Raw genomic sequence first — 20,767 nt, forward strand, 5'->3', positions numbered from 1 at the left:
GTTAAAAAAGAATAGAATTGAAAAATACTTTCTTTTGTTTATCATTTTACATTATAATAATATAAAGTGAGCAGTGAACACTTTGTCTTCTGTGTTGTAACTGAAATCACTATATTTGAAAATGTAGAAAAACATCTAAAATATTTAACACATTTCAGTTGGTATTCTATTGATTAACAGTGTGATTAAAGTGTGATTAGTTTTTTTATCACAATTATTTTTTGAGTTAATCATGTGAGTTAACTGTAATTAATCGACAACCCTAAATTAAGTGTATCAGAAACCATTTGAATTGTCAAAAGCAGGAGGAATTAGAAAGTCAGCGATTGTCTGACTTCCTTCCTTCAAAGGATAAGATTGAGCCCCTCACTGCTATGTATTTGTACCATGCCCTACAAGTTATCCGATCTGGGTTATTTTAGACAAGTGTGGGGGGCAAATTCAAAAGCTGAGGCAGGATTTAGCAAACCTAGACCATCCCTGGCAGGTGTTTGTGCAACCTGTTCTAAAAACCCCCAGTGATGGGGATTCCACACCCTCTCTAGTTAACCAGTTCCAGAGTTTGACTATCATAAAAGTAAGAAACATTTTTCCTAATACCTACCCTAAATCTCCCTTGTGTCAAATTTAGCGGATTACTTCTTGTCCTGCTCTTGGTAGAAAGAAAGAAGGAAAGAAAAAGAAGAGTTAGTTAATTTTACATGGCTGCATCCATACAGAAGTTACAACAGTTTAACTACAACTGGTTTTTAAAACAGTTTAACTAAAGCTGCATTTTCAAACTGATTTAGTTAGCCCCTGGGTGAGCATTTGTATCAGTTTAAACCTAGAATGACCAATTTAGTCTGTGCCTGTATATTTACCAGTGTAAGCTCAGGACTAACATTACATCATGGTCCAGAGGGTTGGTGATTTAACTCATTAAGCAATTTTTTCTCCATGGATCTTAAAAGCCCAGAGTAAATATTAAGACATATCAGTTCAATATCTATCCATCTATCTATCTATCTATCTAATCCATCTTACATACTGACATATCCCCCCACCACCATATTAGATGAGGGTCAGCTGTTAAAACTCTACTGATGTTCAGAAATGCCTAACTACAGGCAAGTCTCATCTTACGTGGGGGTTCCATTCTGCGATTAGCGCATAAAGCAAAAACTGCTTATAGTCAAAATTACATTGAGATGAACAGTGGGCGGAATCACCCGCACTACAGGTACACTATTAAAATTTTTATTTTTCTCTTTTTTTGATGTTTGTGGGTTTTTTTTTTGCCAATCCCGTAAAGCTGAAATCGCACATGTTAAATGCGTGTAAGATGCGACAGACCTGTACACCCGTTCTTCCATTGATTTCAAAGGGAAAGCTTTTGATACAGTCTCCCACAGTATTCTTGCCAGCAAGTTAAAGAAGTATGGGCTGGATGAATGGACGGTAAGGTGGATAGAAAACTGGCTAGATGGTCGGGCTCAACGGGTAGTGATCAATGGTTCCATGTCTAGTTGGCAGCCGGTATCAAGTGGAGTGCCCCAAGGGTCGGTGCTGGGGCCACTTTTATTCAATATCTTCATTAACAATCTGGAGGATGGTGTGGACTGCACCCTTAGCAAGTTTGCAGATGACACTAAACTGGGAGGAGTGGTTGATACGCTAGAGGGTAGGGATAGGATACAGAGGGACCTAGGCAAATTAGAGGATTGGGCCAAAAGAAATATGATGAGGTTCAACAAGGACAAGTGCAGAGTCCTGCACTTAGGACGGAAGAATCCCATGCACTGCTACAGACTAGGGACCGAATGGCTGGGCAGCAGTTCTGCAGAAAAGGACCTAGGAGTTACGGTGGACGAAAAGCTGAATATGAGTCAACAGTGTGCCCTTGTTGCCAAGAAGGCTAATGGCATTTTGGGTTGTATAAGTAGGGGCATTTCCAGCAGATCGAGGGATGTGATCATTCCCCTCTACTCAGCACTGGTGAGGCCTCATTTGGAGTACTGTGTCCATTTTTGGGCCCCACACTACAAGAAGGATGTGGATAAATTGGAGAGAGTCCAGCGGAGGGCAACAAACATGATTAGGGGGCTGGAGCACATGACTTATGAGGAGAGGCTGAGGGAACTGGGATTGTTTAGTCTGCAGAAGAGAAGAATGAGGGGGGATTTGATAGCTGCTTTCAACTACCTGAAAGGGGGTTCCAAAGAGGATGGATCTAGACTGTTCTCAGTGGTAGAAGATGACAGAACAAGGAGTAATGGTCTCAAGTTGCAGAGGGGGAGGTTTAGGTTGGACATTAGGAAAAACTTTTTCACTAGTAGGGTGGTGAAGCACTGGAATGGGTTACCTAGGGAGGTAGTGGAATCTCCTTCCTTAGAGGTTTTTAAGGTCAGGCTTGACAAAGCCCTGGCTGGGATGATTTAGTTGGGTTTGGTCCTGCTTTGAGCAGGGGGTTGGACTAGATGACCTCCTGAGGTCCCTTCCAACCCTGAGATTCTATGATTCTATGATTCTCTCAGAGCGCAGTCTATACAGTGTGAATAGCATACTTGGTATCTAGAGAACCTGTCTCAGGAAGTTATTTTGAGGTGGATATCTGTCCCCATATTCTATGTTAGGGGTGTAGCTCATTTTGTTTTGGGGAATGGGACTGTGTGGAGGTGTGGTATTGGCTGCCTGAAATACAACATGACTCTGAGGCAGAGAATTGCCATCTGAAGCTGGGTAAGGCAAATCAAACACTGAGCTGGGCAAAAGCAATCTAGACATGTGACTCAGATCAAATGGCATTGGCTTGGCATGGTGGATTAGCTCATTCTAGGCTCTGGGTTCCATCCTGCCTCGGTTTCCCCTTCTTCACATTGTTCGAGGTAGATTTGGAAGCTTTCTGAAATGCTGGTGCTCTGTTGTAGAATGTCAATGAAGTACACTGAGCTCTTTCAGTTATAATGATACAGAAAGGATTAATGAATAGAGCTGGTCAATAAAAATATCATAGAATCATAGAATCATAGAACTTAAGGTCAGAAGGGTCCATTATGATCATCTAGTCTGACCTCCCACAAGATGCAGGCCACAAAAGCTGACCCACCCACTCCTGAAATAATTCTCTCCCTTGACTCAGCTGTTGAAGTCCCCAAATCCTGATTTAAAGACTTCAAGTAGCAGATAATCCTCCAGCAAGCGACCCCTGCCCCATGCTGCGGAGGAAGGCGAAAAACCTCCAGGGCCACTGCCAATCTACCCTGGAGGAAAATTCCTTCCCAACCCCAAATATGGCGATCAGCTGAACCCCGAGCATGCGGACAAGACTCTCCAGCCAGACACTCAGGAAAAAGACTTTCAATATCCCAACATTGACCCTCGGTATTAATTACCAGTGGTCGCACGTTATTGACCTATTGACTAAATCACGTTATCCTATCAAACCATTCCCTCCATAAACTTATCAAGCTTAATCTTAAAGCCAGAGAGGTCCTTCGCCCCCACTGTTTCTCTCAGTAGGCTGTTCCAGAATTTCACTCCCCTGATGGTTAGAAACCTTCGTCTAATTTCAAGCCTAAACTTCCCGACTGCCAATTTATATCCATTTGTTCTCGTGTCCACATTAGTACTGAGCTGAAATAAATCCTCTCCCTCCCTGGTATTTATCCCTCTGATATATTTAAAGAGAGCAATCATATCTCCTCTCAACCTTCTTTTGGTTAAGGAAAACAAACCGAGCTCCTCAAGTCTCCTTTCATACGACAGGCTTTCCATTCCTCGGATCATTCTAGTGGCCCTCCTTTGTACCTGTTCCAGTTTGAATTCATCCTTCTTAAACATGGGAGACCAAAACTGCACACAGTACTCCAAATGAGGTCTCACCGACGCCTTGTATAACGGGACTAGCACCTCCTTATCTCTACTAGAAATACCTTGCCTAATGCATCCCAAGACCGCATTAGCTTTTTTAACGGCCACATCACATTGCCGACTCATAGTCATCCTGCGATCAACCAGGACTCCGAGGTCCTTCTCCTCTTCCATTACTTCCAACTGGTGCGTCCCCAGCTTATAACTAAAATTCCTCTTAGTTATCCCTAAATGCATAACCTTACACTTCTCACTATTGAATTTCATCCTATTACTAATACTCCAGTTTACAAGGTCATCCAAATCTCCCTGGAGGATATCCCGATCCTTCTCCGAATTGGCAATACCTCCCAACTTCGTGTCATCCGCAAACGTTATCAGCCCACTCCTACTTTTGGTTCCAAGGTCAGTGATAAATAGATTGAATAAGATCGGACCCAAAACCAAACCTTGAGGAACTCCACTGGTAACCTCCCTCCAACCCGACAGATCACCTTTCAATACGACCCGCTGCAGTCTCCCCTTTAACCAGTTCCTTATCCACCTCTGGATTTTCATTTCGATCCTCATCTTTTCCAATTTAACCAGTAATTCTTCATGCGGTACCGTATCAAATGCCTTACTGAAATCAAGATATATTAGATCCACCGCATTTCCCTTGTCTAAAAAATCTGTTACTTTCTCAGAGAAGGAGATCAGGTTGGTTTGGCATGAACTACCTTTCGTAAAACCATGTTGTAATTTGTCCCAATTGCCATTGACCTCAAGGTCCGTAACTACTCTCTCCTTTAATATTTTTTCCATGACTTTACATACTACAGATGTTAAACTAACAGGCCTGTAGTTACCCGGGTCACTTTTTTTCCCCTTCTTGAAAATAGGAACTATATTAGCTAATCTCCAGTCAAACGGTACAACCCCTGAGTTTAGAGATTTGTTAAAAATTATCGCTAACGGGCTTGCAATTTCACTCGCCAATTCCTTTAATATTCTAGGATGAAGAGTATCCGGGCCGCCTGATTTACTACCGTTAAGCTGTTCAAGTTTGGCTTCTACCTGTAATTTCCAACCCCTCACCTTCATTCCCATGAGTCACTCTGCCACTATTCCTAAACCCTTCATTAGCCTCATTAAAGACCGAGGCAAAATATTCGTTTAGATATTGTGCCATGCCTAGCTTGTCCTTAATCTCCACTCCATTTACAGTTTTAAGCGGTCCCACTTCTTCTTTCTTGGTTTTCTTCCTATTTATATGGCTAAAAAACCTTTTACTATTGGTTTTAATTCCCTTCGCAAGGTCCATCTCTACCCGGCTTTTGGCCTTTCTCACTGCATCCCTACACCCTCTGACCTCAATAAGGTAAGTTTCTTTGCTGATCCCTCCCATCTTCCACTCCTTGTACACTTTCTGTTTTTTCTTAATCACCCCTCTGAGACGCTTGCTCATCCAGCTCGGTCTAAAACTGCTACCTAAGGACCGTTTTCCCTTTCTCGGGATACAGGCCTCTGACAGCTCCTGCAACGTCAACCTGAAATAATCCCAGGCGTCTTCCACCTTTAGATCCCTAAATATGTTAGTCCAATCCACTTCCCTAACTAGTCGCCTTAATTTAGTAAAGTTAGCCCTTTTGAAATCATAAACCTTAGTCTCAGATGCAATTTTGTTTATCCTTCCATTTATTTTGAACCGAATTAGCTCATGATCACTCGAGCCAAGGTTGTCCCCTACAACCATTTCCTCAACAAGGTCCTCACTACTCACCAAAACCCAAAACCATCCCCCCTCGTCAGTTCAGCTACTACTTGATGAAGTAATTCATCAGCTATCACATCTGGGAAAAGCTGAGCCCTATTATTATTACTAGCATTTGTTCCCCAATCTATATCCGGGAAGTTAAAGTCTCCCATGATCATACAGTTCCTATTAGTATTTACCTCCTTAAAAACATTAAAGAGTTCCCTATCTATATCCAGGCTAGATCCCGGCGGTCTATAGCACATCCCAATCACTATCCCAGGGGAGGCTCTAGTAGTTTTCTTCCCTAATGTGACCATTGCCCAAACAGACTCCGTATTATCCATTCCATTACTAGTTATTTCATTACAGTTTACCTCATTATTGACATACAATGCTACTCCCCCACCTTTACCTTTGTTTCGGTCTTTCCTAAACAGCACATACCCTTCCATACCTGTACTTCAGTCATGACTACCGTTCCACCATGTTTCGGTTATTCCTACGATATCTGGTTTCAATTCTCGGACCAGGAGCTCCAATTCCTCCATTTTGTTACCTAGGCTTCTCGCATTGGTGAACAAACATCCTAATTTTTGCTGTTTGGCTTCTCTCACCTTTGTTACCAAATTTGGTAGGAACACAGTACCACCAGTATGACCTATTGGTCTAGTATCCATCCCCCCCACTTCCTTATGTCCAAACCCCTCCCTCTGGCTATATCCGTTCTTATCCTGTTGTCCTCCCTCTCAATGATTAAATTTGGCGTGGAGAGTGCCTGGACATCTCCCAGCCGTCTCCCCCCAATACCTAGTTTAAAGCTCTTTTGATCAGATGAGCCAGCCTCTGTCCTAGAAGTCTATTTCCTTCCCTACTCAGGTGGAGCCCATCCCGTGAGAACAGTTCTCTGTCCCCGAAAGCCTCCCAGTGCCCATACATCCCAAAGCCTTCCTTATAGCACCACTCCCTGAGCCAACTATTTATCATCACAATCCTGTCACCCCTTTGTTGCCCTTCCCTAGGGACAGGTAGAATCCCACTGAAGATCACCTGAGCCTCAATTTCCTTGAGCGTCTTACCCAGCCTGGCATAGTCTCCCCTGATTCTCTCCAGCGAGAATCTAGCCGTGTCATTCGTTCCTACATGAAGGATGATCAACGGCTTCTTACCTGCTGCTTTTAGGATCCTTTTCAACTGCAGGTCCACATCCCATATTTTAGCGCCCGGTAGACAGCACACCCTTCTGTTCTCTGGATCGGCCCTGGTCACAGGCCTGTCCAACCTTCTCAGTATGGAAATCCCCAATCACGTAGACCTGCCTTTGCCTGGTGACAGTGTGGTCTGCTAACCTATCACCCGTTCCCCCTGGTTGCAAGCTCCTTCCATTCCTATCATCCCTTGTAGTCCCCCTTAAGCCATCCTGCATCCTCCTGGGGCCCAAAGTTGGTGCTGTCTCCATCAACTCCTCCCCTCTTTCTATCGGACTAGACGCTATTCTCTTCTTCCTTGCCCTCCCACCGTCAGCTACCACCTGCTGTACCCCTTCCTCATTCTCCAAACCTTCAAACCTGTTCCTTAGCTCTATTTCTCCTTCACTGGCCCTCCTTTTCCCCTGCCTGCTTCTCATGGTCACATGCTTCCACTGCCCATGTTCCCCATCCAGCATTCCCCCCTCACAGGCCTTAGCCCCTGCTTCATAGAATCATAGAATCATAGAACCTCAGGGTTGGAAGGGACCTCAGGAGGTCTAGTAATCTCCGGCTAGCTGCAACTCCAAGTGTGATTTGGCCTTCCTAATTTCACTCCTGCATGCCTTAGCAATACTTTTATACTCCTCCCTGGTTATTTGTCCAATCTTCCACTTCTTGCAAGCTGTTTTTTTTTTGTGTGTTTAAGACGAGCAAGGATTTCACTGTTAAGCCAAGCTGGTCGCCTGCCATATTTACTTTTTTCTACACATCGGGATGGTTCGTTCCTGCAACCTCAATAAGGATTCTTTAAAATACAGCCAGCTTTCCTCGACTCCTTCCCCCTGTACCTCTGAGCATTCCCCTTCAGCCACAGCTTGCCTTTGCTCCATCAGCTGCTCAAGCCCCCTTCTAATCTCTACCAGGGTTTCTACCTGCATCTCTAGACCTAGGATCTTTTCTTCCATCAGCTCTATTAGGCGGCACTTCATGCATACATACCTCTGTTCCGGTGCCCCACTAGGACCATGTACATACTGCGGCTGCCGCATGCAATCATCGTCATTGTATCCTCTGCTGCTTGGCTCATGGCTGCTGTTGTCTCTGCCTCTATCAGCCTTCGCACCTGAGGAACACAGCACACACAGCACCGCGCCCTCTGCCCCTTCCAACTCCCCCTGTACATTCCCACTCAAACTCCCCTGTTAGCAGCCCTGTTCGCCAGCTCCCATGCCGCTGCTCACAGCTGTGCCGCTGCCTGGCTGGGTGGCCGCTTTTATAGGCCCCTCCTCAGCCTAGCTCCGCCCCCTACTCAGGGCTCGGCTGCCCGCTCAGCAGTCTGCCCCTACGGGCCTCTACAGATAGATACAAGCACTACAAAGACAGATGCAAATACAAATACCTGCTCCTCCAATGGGAACTCCCACTCAAACTCCCCTGTTAGCAGCCCTGTTCGCTGGCTCCATTAAACCTGTTTTGTGACGAAACCTGGGTTTTTGACAAAATGAAAATTGTCATGGAAACTATCTGGTTTTGACTTTACCTAAAGAAATCTGAAAATCAAAACATTTTCAATTTTCTCGGGAAGGGGGGCGGGATTTCCCCCCACTAGCTCTAGCATTTGTTCCCTACAATCATTGATGGAGCTGTTTAAGCGCTTTTGTTTTAGCTCACAACATACATCATATAAACATACACAGAATGTATAATTGCATTGAAAAGAGCTTGTTTCTGCATCAAAATGCTTTGTAGAGGGGTCAGTCCAGCTATCATCAAAAATATTTGGAAGGTACCTGTCAAAATGACATATAACTACCACACCAGAATATATGTAGCGAGTAATCAACTACACTGTTGGGCCTGTTTCTCATTTAATGCCAGGTCACCTGAAACCATTCTGGGGGTGTTAAGGGGCATTAAAATAGGAGAAGATTCTGTTTATGGTATAAAGAGGCCTCACTATAAATGTGAATCAGGATTCTTATGCATTGGCCTCACTTCTCAGATTCTCATATCAGTATTTTGCATTGTTCAAGACGAAAATGTGTGTGTATAGGTCTGTTGCTGCTATTCATATCACCTAATAACCAAAAATAATACACTGCATCATCCAAAGAATATGCCATATGTGCTGAGGTCAGGAGTCCTGGGTTCGATTCCTGCCTCTTAAACTGATCTCTTGTGTGGTGTTGGGCAAATCACTTCCCCTTCCAGTGTCTCAGTTTCCCCACCTTTACATGCCTGTGAGAAGTGCTTTGAAAATTCTGGACTGAAACTGTACTGGTCAGAACAAGTATGTAAGTGATGGATGTGTATTTCTATGTGACGGACATACAAAATGGTTGTGGCACAGAGCTTCACAATGTCTACATTTTAGATGCCTCCAAAATACCTGGAACAACAATTGGATCCACAAAAGCTGAATTAGCCACCCAGGCTCCCTGCGCAGTGTATGGGGCGAGAATAGAATTCACAAAAGCCAGCATGCTAGTCTGGGAGCTGCCTCAGTTGGCCAAATGACCTAAGTCTCACCCTTTCAGAAAATTCAGTGCCTAAGGCTATGTCTACACTACAGTCTATGTTGGCCTAATTTATGTTGCTCAGGGGTGTGAATATTCCATAGCTTCTGCTGCTCACAGAGGTGTTTTTTTTTATGCCGATGTGAGATCTCTCTGCCCTTGTCATAGAGGGTCTTCACCAGAGGCACCTCTCTCTGCTTATGAGAATGAGCTGGGCATCAGCCTAACTCCACACAAAATGGCTGGGGAAGGGACTGAGCACAAGGAGCCCCGAGTTTAGGGTACTCCTCTGTAGTTTAATAGATCCAGGTTCATTTTCTGTGTATGCAAAGCTAGGCAAAAGGATTTGAACAGCGATCTGCCACTTCTCAGGAGATCACCCCAAGAAGAAGACCTAGGCCTGGTCTACACTACGATTTTAGGTCGAATTTAGCAGTGTTACCTCAATTTAACCCTAGACCTCTCCACATCACGAAGCCCTTTTTTTCATCTTAAAGGACTCTTTAAATCGATTTCTTTATTCTAACTCCAACGAGGAGATTAGCACTGAAAATGGCCTTGTCGGGTCGAATTTGGGGTAGTGTGGATGCAATTCGATGGTATTGGCCTCCAGGAGCTATCCCAGAGTGCTCCATTGTGACCACTCTGGACATAGCTCTCAACTCAGATGCACTGGCCAGGTAGACAGGAAAAGGCCCACAAACTTTTGAATTTCATTTCCTGTTTGTCCAGCATGGCGAGCTGAGCAGCAGAGGTGACCATGGAGTCCCAGAATTACCAAAGGGCTCCAGCATGGGCCAAACAGGAGGAACGGATCTGCTCACCCTATGGGGAGATGAATCCGTGCTAGCTGGACTCTGTTCCTCTAAACGAAATGCCAAAACATTTGAAAAAGTCTCCAAGGGCATGAAGGACAGAGGCTATAACAGGGACTCGCGGCAGTGTGAAAATTAAGGAGCTCAGGGAAGTTTACCAAAAAAACAGAGAGGCAAACGGTCACTCCGGGTCACAGCCCTAAATATGCCGCTTCTATGATGAGCTGCATGCCAGTCTAGGGGGTGCAGCCACCAGTACCCCAACCCTGTGCTTTGACTCCATCAGTGGAGTAGGACGCAACACAAAAGCGGGTTTGGGGGATGAGGAGGAGGAGGTTGAAGATAGCTCACAGCAAGGAAGTGGTTTCTCCAACAGCCAGGATCTGTTTCTCACCCTGGATCTGGAGCAAGTAAATTCTGAACCCAACCAAGGCTGCCTTCCGGACCTGCCAGGCGGAGAAGGGACCTCTTGTGAGTGTACCTTTGTAAATATTAGATGAGGAGGCTATGGAACATGGGGAGGAGGGCGATTGGTTACACAGGGGATGTAGCGGAAGTCTGTGTTCCTGCTGCCTTTCCTGCAGCTCAACCATATGCTGGAGCATCAAACTCATATGCTCCAGCATATGGTTGAGCTGCAGGAAAGGCAGCAGGAACACAGACTGCCGCTACATCCCCTGTGTAACCAATCGCCCTCCTCCCCATGTTCCATAGCCTCCTCACCCAGATGCCCAAGAACGCTGTGGGGAGGCCTCCGGCCACCCAGCCACTCCACCCCAGAGGATTGCCCAAGCAACAGAAGGCTGACATTCAATACGTTTTGAAGTTTTAAAGTGCGCTGTGTCCTTGTCTTTCCCTCCTCCCCCACCCCTCCCGGGCTACCTTGGCAGTTATCCCTCTATATATGTGATGAATTAATAAAGAATGCATGATTGTGAAGCCGCAATAACTTTATTGCCTCTGCAAGCGGTGATCGAAGGGGGGAGGGGAGGGTGGTTAGCTTACAGGGAAGTAGAGTGAACCAAGGTGTGGGGGGGTTCCAGCAAGGAGAAACAAACAGAACTTTCACACCGTAGCCTGGCCAGTCATGAAACTGGTTTTCAAAGCTTCTCTGATGTGCACTGCACCCTCCTGTACTCTTCTAACCACCCTGGTGTCTGGCTGCGCATAATCAGCGGCCAGGCAATTTGCCTCAACCTCCCACCCCACCATAAATATCTCCCCCTTACTCTCATAGATATTGTGGAGTGCACAGTAAACAGTAATAACAATGGGAATATTGGTTTCACTTAGGTCTATCCAAGTCAGTAAACTGCACCAGCGTGCTTTTAAACATCCAAATGCACATTCTACCACCATTCTGCACTTGCTCAGCCTATAGTTGAACAGCTCCTGACTACTGTCGAGGGTGCCTGGGTATGGCTTCATGAGCCATGGCATTAAAGGGTACGCTGGGTCCCCAAGGATAGCTATAGGCATTTCAACATCCCCAACGGTTATTTTATGGTCTGGGAAGAAAGTCCCTTCCTGAAGCTTTTGAAACAGACCAGAGTTCCTGAAGATGTGAGCATCATGTACCTTTCCCGACCATCCTACATTGATGTTGTTGAAACATCCCTTATGATACACCAGGGCTTGCAGCACCATTGAAAAGTACCCCTTTTGGTTTATAAACTTGCTGGCTTGCTGCTCTGGTGCCAAGATAGGGATATGGGTTCCATCTATTGCCCCACCACAGTTAGGGAATCCCATTGCAGCAAAGCCATCCACTATGACCTGCACATTTCCCAGAGTCACTACCCTTGATATCAGCAGCTCTTTGATTGCACTGGCTACTTGGACCACAGCAGCCCCCACAGAAGATTTTCCCACTCCAATTTGATGCCCGACTGTCCAGTAGCTGTCTGGCATTGCAAGCTTCCAGAGGGCTATCACCACTCACTTCTCAACTGTGAGGGCTGCTCTCATCTTTGTATTCTAGTGCTTCAGGGCAGGGGAAAGCAAGTCACAAAGTTCCATGAAAGTGCCCTTACACATGCAAAAGTTTCACAGCCACTGGGAATCGTCCCAGACCTGCAACACTATGCGGTCCCACCAGTCTGTGCTTGTTTCCCGGGCCCAGAATTGGTGTTCCATGGCATGAACCTGCCCCATTAACACCATGATGTGCACATTGCCGGGGCCTGAACTTTGTGAGAAGTCTGTGTCCATGTCTATGTCCTCATCACTCTCATCACCACGCTGCCATTGCCTCCTCGCCTGGTTTTGCTTTGGCAGGTTCTGGTTCTGCATATACTCCAGGATAATGCGTTTGGTGTTTACAGTGCTCATAATTGCCGTGGTGATCTGAGTGGACTCCATGATCCCAGTGCTATGGCGTCTGCGCTGATGGAGGGAGGGGTGACTGACAACATGGCTTACAGAGAATTAAAATCAAGAAAGGGGGAAGCTTTGCATCAAGGAGAAACACAAACAACCATCACACAGAATGGCCCCGTCAAGGATTGAACTCAAGCCCTGGTGTGAGCAGGCCATTGATTTCATGGAGGGGGGATGGGGAGCAAATTAATACAAAACAAATCTGGTCTATTTCTTGTTTTGATCCACTCCATCTATCTTTTACATCTTAGGCTGTCAGCAGGCAGTGCAGTACAACTGCTAGCCATTGTCATCTCCTGGGTGCTCAGCAGAAGATGCTTCATTACAATTGCTAGCCATCGTCATCTCCTGGTTGCTCACCAGAATATGGTGCACTATGACTGCTAGCTATCATCATTTCTTGGGTGCTCGGCAGAAGATGGGAATGACCTGGCTGAGTCACTCCCATGTCCGCCCAGGTGCCCCTGACCTATCTTACTGAGGTCAGCTAAAAGAGCACCCAGGAGTACGATGATGACGGCTACCAGTCGTAATGCACCGTCTGATGCCAAAAGGCAATGAGCTGCTGCTGTGTAGCAATGCAGTCCCACGTCTGCCAGCACCCAGGAGACTTACAGTGATGGTGAGCTGAGCAGGCTCCATGCTTGCCATGGTATGGCATCTGCACAGGTAACCCAGGAAAAAATGCATGAAACGATTGTCTGCCGTTTCTTTCACGGAGGGAGGGAAGAAGGGAAGGAGAGGGGTACCTGACAACATGGACCCAGAACCACCCACAACACTATTTTTGCACCATCAGGCACTGGGATCTCAACCCAGAATTCAAATGGGCGGCGGAGACTGCAGGAACTGTGGCATAGCTAGCCACAGTGCAATGCTCTGGAAGTCGATGCTGGCCTTGGTACTGTGGATGCAGTCCGCTGACTTAATGCACTTAGAGCATTTTGTGTGGGGACACACACAATCGACAGTATAAAAACGATTTCTAAAAAAATGACTTCTATAAATTCGACCTAATTTTGTAGTGTAGACATATCCCTAGAGTGGTTCTCACTTCTTTTTCTGGACCATTTAATATTTAGTTTAAGTGAAAAAACTTCAGTAGGCGACCTGAATAGACATAGTGCACCCCATTTCAGGGTATCATCTAGTCCACTGCCTAAGATACTCCGCTGACACATGGGGATCCTCTCCTCATCAGTCAGAAGGGGGAATTGAATCAAGATCTCCCACAGATGGGTCAGTATCCTCAACACTGGCCTAAAAGTTATTAAAAGGAAGGTCAGCTGCTTCCTCCTCCACTTTGTGTGTAGGTAGCTGTGCTCTGAGAAAGCCTACTGGGTTAGACCCAAAGGCAAGATATCTTCCCCCAGTTTGAGAATTGTGTTAGAACTTAGGCATGGAGTAGGTGTCATGACAACTAGAGTCAGCAGTGCCCATGTTCAGAGGCTGAAATGTAGGATCCTAAGGAACTTTTACAATGGACACTTAGGCACAGAGTGATGTTAGGAGGTTATAGGTTGGGCAGAAGCCAAAGAGGAGTTTTCTAGATCACATGGTGCTTAAATGTAGAACTTGGGTGCCTAAAATTGGGATTTGTAACGTTAAGTGTCTTCTGCGGTTCTGGGCTTTAGACTCTTAGAACAAAAGAGCTTCCATATTAGGTTAGACCATGGTCCATCTTGCCCAGTATCCTGTCTGTAAGAGTGGCCCATAATGGAGCTCCAGGGGTATGCACAAAACAGGGCAGTTGCAATGGTCCAACACTGTCTTCCATTCATAGCTTCTGGCAGTCAGATTTTTAGGTTTGCTCCTTCATGAGGTTACATGCCTGACCATCTTGGCCAATAGCCATTTATGGACTTGTACTCCAGGAACTTATCCAGTTCTTATTTGAACCCACTTACATTTCTGGCCGTCACAATACCCCATGACAATGAATTCCAGAGGTATGCTGGGAGGAACAGTACTTCTTTTGATTTGTAAAAAGCCAGATGTCTATTAATTTAATGGGGTGACCCCTGTTTTTTTTTATCATGTGACAGGGAAAATAACACTTCTCCATTCACTTTTCCTACACCATTCATGATTTTATAGGCCTCTATCATATCCCCCCTTCGTAGTAATCACTTTTCTAAGATGAACAACTCCAATCTTTAGTTTTTCCTTTGATGGAAGCCAATCCATACCTTTGATAATCTCCGTGGACCTTCTCTGAACCTTTTTTATTTCCATTTTATCCTTTATGGGATAGGCCAGCCAGAACTGGACCCAGTATTCAGGGTGTCTTTTGGCACATACACACACAAGTCAAGACAAAAAAAGGAGATACCCTGGAGGTTTCAATGGGGATTGCACGGGACTTGATGTTTACACTGTTTTAACAAGCAACACGGGATTCGATTCTTCCATGATGGCAAGTTTAAGTAGCCTCAAGGGAGATGCAAACAGAAGTCAGAGGCAGGATGAGGCTGCTGTCTCCTATAAACCATGTAAGAATCCAGAGCAGCCAGTACTAAGGTTCTGTGTATGTACACAGCAGAGTGCATCCAGCAGGAAAGCAAGAGCAGCTGCAGCAAAATGACGGTGTCTTTGCAGAGAGAGTGAGAGTGCATGAGACACTGAAGGGTGCAGAACAATGGTGAAATCCAGGTCCTGATCCCCAGACCCAGTCACCACTGATGGAGATGTCCCATTTCATATTGGGGATTAAAGGTAAATCTGATAATTTCTGGGTGAAATCCTGAGGATTTTAGGGAGTAAAGGCTGCACCATTGGGAAGAAGAACAGCCTGAAATGTCTCTCTGGTAAACAATATGCTGTGCATTTACCACTCTGTATCATTCCTTATTCTCCACTTGATATGTCTAATATTGCTGAACCCAGACACTACAGAGAGTGTCTGTGAGTAATGCAGAACAGAATTTGCCTACAGTTCCCTGCCAACACACTCACACACACGAGCTGGGTTACAAGATGCAGATGGGGGTGGAATATGTCCCAGGGTTTGTTGGAGAGTCATTTAGGGGATAAGATTGAGAGAGATCTGTGGAGTCTGCTCAGGGAGTTCCCTTTGTGCATGGGGCAGAGTCTTCTTCTCATCTGTGCTGTTGGTCAGTGTCACTGTGTAGTCTCAGGCACTAGCATGATGCCATCACATACATGTCCCTCGCTGGGGAAGCTCGTGAGTGTGACCCTCACCACCATCACAGCAAGTTTAGGAGTCAGAGTGGGCAAGGAACTCAACATGAGCTCCCTGTGTGCTGCTGGGGCAGAAAGGGTTAATGGGAACCTGTGCTGTATAAACTGAGAAGTGGTAAGTAGAATTAGGAAGGTGATGTAACCCATATTAGGTATTTGAGACCAAACTGTATCCAGTCTTTTTCTGTGTCCACAGTTTAAAAAGGACATTGAAAAACTGGACAGGGTGCAGGCAAAAGTCATAATAATATGGAGCGAGGATGGACAAAAGGCCTTACAATGAGAATGAAGGAACTGAAACATCATTACTTATCAGAAAGAAGATCGAGATGTGACTTGCTTACAGATGATGAGCACCTTCATGGGGAGAAAATACAAGGGCAGAAGGGCTCTTTAATCCAGGACAAAAAGTTAAAACAAAAACCAGAAATTTTTTTTTGAGGAATAAGGCACACATTATGAATGGGGAAGGTGGCTCACCATTGGAACAAAGTGCTGAGGTAAGTTGTGGATTATCAACCTCCTGACGTCTTCAAAATCAAGACTAGCAGCCATTCTGGAGGATTTGCTCTCATGCTCCATGAGTATGGCTTTCTGTACTTGAACCGTTGTCCACTACCTTGTGCCCAACCCTTTCAAGTGACAAGCCTGTGTTTTCACTTTCACTTTCCTTGGGTGAGATCCTGAGGTCCAACCATTCTTCTAAACCCCGGTTTGCCACCTTTTTAGTTCCACTTGCATTACCGCAGCAGGTTTAACACTACTCTGGCCCTGCTATAGATTTTCCTCCCTGAGGTGGGACTGAATGAGTTTGGACAAACACAGGATCAGCTTCTTCAGAACAAAGTAGTAGTTATTTGCTAAAGGGAACACAGCATTGAAGAAAATGAGTTCAAACAAAAAGACTCCTAGATGCCTCTTTTCCTACATAAACTAAATTCCTCTGTCCATAGCTCAGGCTATTCCAGATCCCATTTCTGAGTCTGAGAAGTAGTTTTCATCTCCGTACACTCTCTCTGTGCTGTACATTGAATCCTTTGCTTAGCCAGTTTCTTTTGATTTTCTTCTTCCCAGGCTTAGTAAAACAACTGCACAATCTTTGTTAGCAAATGACCCGATTATTGTATATAAATGTTTGCTCGGAAACTCCTTATCTAGGTTATTGCTTTGCCTTTCCTGTCCAGTTCCCCCAAGAACCCATTTTAATCTTAACCACTTAGCAAGCAGTCCATCCTAAAATTAACACATAGGACTATGCAGAGCACTGATACAAAATCATGCAGATATTTCAAGCTTGTTACATATGCTTAACTCAATGCCAAGGTAACTGTAGAAGTGCCATGGCTCATCAAATCCAGGACCACAGCCTACATGATTACAGTATTCTCTTCTGGCTGCATTTCTAAATTATAAGCTTAAATTCAAAAAGGAATGAATTCAAGGAAATATTAAGGCCTAAACTACACTCTCCAAGTGACCTTTCCATCTATGCACATATGAGTTCCCTCAGGGAACTGATGGGCAAGGTCCCCTGGGAGAATAACATGACAGGGAAAGGAGTCGAGGAAAGCTGGCTGTATTTCAAAGAAACCTTATTGAGGTTGCAGGAACAAACTATCCCAATGTGTAGGAAGAAAAGTAAATATGGCAGGCGACCAGCTTGGCTTAACAGTGAAATCCTTGCTCATTTTAAACACAAAAGAACAGCTTACAAGAAGTGGAAGATTGGACAAATAACCAGGGAGGAGTATAAAAGTATTGTTCAGGCATGCAGGTGTGAAATCAGGAAGGCCAAATCACACTTGGAGTTGCAGCTAGCCGGAGATGTTAGGAGTAACAAGAAGGGTTTCTTTAGGTATGTTAGCAACAGGAAGAAAGTCAAGGAAAGTGTGGGCCCCTTGCTGAATGAGGGAGGGAACCTAGTGACAGAGGATGTGGAGAAAGCTAGTGTACTCAATGCTTTTTTTGCCTCTGTCTTCACAGACAAGGTCAGCTCCCAGACAGCTGCACTGTGCAGCACGGTATGGGGAGGAGGTGACCAGCTCTCTGTGGAGAAAGAAGTAGTTCGGGACTATTTAGGAAAGCTGGACGAGCACAAGTCCATGGGGCCGGATGCGCTGCATCCGAGGGTGCTAAAGGAGTTGGCCGATGAGATTGCAGAGCCATTGGCCATTATCTTTGAAAAATCATGGCGATCGGGGGAGGTCCTGGATGATTGGAAAAAAGCTAATGTAGTGCCCATCTTTAAAAAAGGGAAGAAGGAAGATCCAGGGAACTATAGGCCAGTCAGTCTCACCTCATTCCCTGGAAAAATCATGGAACAGCTCCTCAAGGAATCAATCCTGAACCACTTAAAGGAGGGGAAAGTGATCAGGAACAGTCAGCATGGATTCACCAAGGGCAAGTCATGCCTGACTAACCTAATTGCCTTCTATGACGAGATAACCAGCTCTGTGGATGAGGGGAAAGCAGTGGATGTACTATTTCTGGATTTTAGCAAAGCTTTTGATACAGTCTCCCACAGTATTCTTGCCAGCAAGTTAAAGAAGTCTGGGCTGGATGAATGGACGGTAAGGTGGATAGAAAACTGGCTAGATGGTCGGGCTCAACGGGTAGTGATCAATGGTTCCATGTCTAGTTGGCAGCCGGTATCAAGTGGAGTGCCCCAAGGGTCGGTGCTGGGGCCGGTTTTGTTCAATATCTTCATTAACGATCTGGAGGATGGTGTGGACTGCACCCTTAGCAAGTTTGCAGATGACACTAAACTGGGAGGAGTGGTTGATACGCTGGAGGGTAGGGATAGGATACAGAGGGACGTAGACAAATTAGAGGATTGGGCCAAAAGAAATATGATGAGGTTCAACAAGGACAAGTGCAGAGTCCTGCACTTAGGACAGAAGAATCCCATGCACTGCTACAGACTAGGGACCGAATGGCTGGGCAGCAGTTCTGCAGAAAAGGACCTAGGGGTTACGGTGGACGAAAAGCTGAATATGAGTCAACAGTGTGCCCTTGTTGCCAAGAAGGCTAATGGCATTTTGGGTTGTATAAGTAGGGGCATTTCCAGCAGTTCGAGGGATGTGATCATTCCCCTCTCCTCAGCACTGGTGAGGCCTCATTTGGAGTACTGTGTCCAGTTTTGGGCCCCACTCTACAAGAAGGATGTGGATAAATTGGAGAGAGTCCAGCGGAGGGCAACAAAAATGATTAGGGGGCTGGAGCATATGACTTATGAGGAGAGGCTGAGGGAACTGGGATTGTTTAGTCTGCAGAAGAGAAGAATGAGGGGGGATTTGATAGCTGCTTTCAACTACCTGAAAGGGGGTTCCAAAGAGGATGGATCTAGACTGTTCTCAGTGGTAGAATATGACAGAACAAGGAGTAATGGTCTCAAGTTGCAGAGGGGGAGGTTTAGTTTGGACATTAGGAAAAACTTTTTCACTGGTAGGGTGGTGAAGAACTGGAATGGGTTACCTAGGGAGGTAGTGGAATCTCCTTCCTTAGAGGTTTTTAAGGTCAGGCTTGACAAAGCCCTGGCTGGGATGATTTAGTTAGGTTTGGTCCTACTTTGAGCAGGGGGTTGGACTAGATGACCTCCTGAGGTCCCTTCCAACCCTGAGATTCTATGATTCTATGATTCTATGAAAGAAAGAAGTTTGGGGCAGAAGAGTGATAAATAACCAGTGTAGCTGGCAAGTGGGGAATCTCTATTCCAAAACCTTGTGCAAAGTCTGGAGGTGGAGGGGGAAGCAGTGTCTGGCTCTCTGAAAGCTTATAAATCACACTCTTCTTACGCACATTGAACTTTTCTAGAATCAAATGGCAAGGGAATTTACTGTGTTTGATTGCACAGTAAGCCTTTTCAATGCTCACGACTTTTTATCTGTCACTAGATAAATCTCATGGAAAACAGAGGAAGAGGCAATCTACATGCATGTCATGGGGAAAGGAGAAGGGGAAAATGAAACATATATCACAGAATTCATCCTCCTGGGATTTGGGAATCACGCTGAACTGCAGCCCCTTCTCTTCCTGCTGTTTCTAGTGATCTACATTGTGACCATGGCTGGGAACATCCTCATCATGGTGCTAATTGTGGCTGATCGGCACCTTCACAGCCCCATGTACTTCTTCCTGGGGAACTTGTCGTGCTTGGAGACCTGCTACACCTCGACCATCCTGCCCAGGGTGCTGGCCAGTCTCTTCACTGGCGACAGAAACATTTCTGTTACTGGCTGTATCACTCAGTTGTATTTCCTAGATCTTTTTGTGGGAGTTGAATGTTATCTCTTAGCACTTATGTCCTATGATCGGTACTTAGCAATATGCAAACCACTACACTACACAGCTCTTATGAATGGCAGAATCTGCCTGCAGTTAGCAGCTGTGTCCTGGATGAGTGGATTTATAATAATTACCATAATTACATGTTTAATGTCACAGTTACATTTCTGTGGCCCCAATGAAATCGACCATTTCCTTTGTGATTTTACCCCAGTGACTAAACTCTCCTGCAGTGACACCAGCCTGATCACACTGGTGACATTTATATTCTCTTCCATATACACCCTTCCCCTGTTTCTCTTAACCCTGGCATCCTACATTTCTATCATCTCCACCATCCTGAGAATCCCGTCCACAACCGGAAGGAGAAAGGCATTTTCCACTTGCTCCTCTCACCTCATTGTGGTGACAATATACTATGGGACTCTAATAGTTGTTTATATGTTTCCAGACACTGACACACTTAGAGACCTCAACAAAGTGTTCTCTTTCTTCTACACAGTCCTAACTCCCCTGGCCAATCCTTTCATATACAGCCTGAGAAACAAAGAGGTTAAGGCGGCCCTGAAAAAAGTCATCAGGAAATGTATGGAGCTTATAGAAATTGAGAAGTAGTGATTGATATGGCAATGAATGAATCCAGAAGAGCTGGAACGGGAGCATTAGCATTTAGGCTGTCCCTAGCTCATGACAATGGGAGCTTTCTTAGGGCACACAAGGACATGTTAATTTGGGGGATATCTGCGTTCCTGTTTTGTAAGAGTTGATGCTTGCTTCTCCCCTAGTTGGAATCTT

At 45.4% G+C, this 20,767-nt stretch overlaps 1 protein-coding gene across 1 annotated transcript; it reads left to right on the forward strand.

Moving 5' to 3' along the window:
* Positions 1-19,750: 19,750 nt before the first annotated feature.
* On the forward strand, positions 19,751-20,587 carry LOC120380112 (olfactory receptor 5-like). The gene has a single exon (XM_039497607.1). The coding sequence runs from the start codon at positions 19,751-19,753 to the stop codon at positions 20,585-20,587; it is 837 nt and encodes a 278-aa protein (XP_039353541.1).
* The last annotated feature ends 180 nt before the right edge of the window (positions 20,588-20,767 follow it).

This window comes from Mauremys reevesii, linkage group 13 (genome assembly GCF_016161935.1).
Source record: "Mauremys reevesii isolate NIE-2019 linkage group 13, ASM1616193v1, whole genome shotgun sequence".
Lineage (NCBI taxonomy): Eukaryota > Metazoa > Chordata > Testudines > Geoemydidae > Mauremys > Mauremys reevesii.

What these genes read in the sequence shown, in the direction of transcription:
- LOC120380112 (XM_039497607.1), top strand. Translation starts at nt 19,751, where the DNA reads ATGGCTGGGAACATCCTCATCATGGTGCTAATTGTGGCTGATCGGCAC.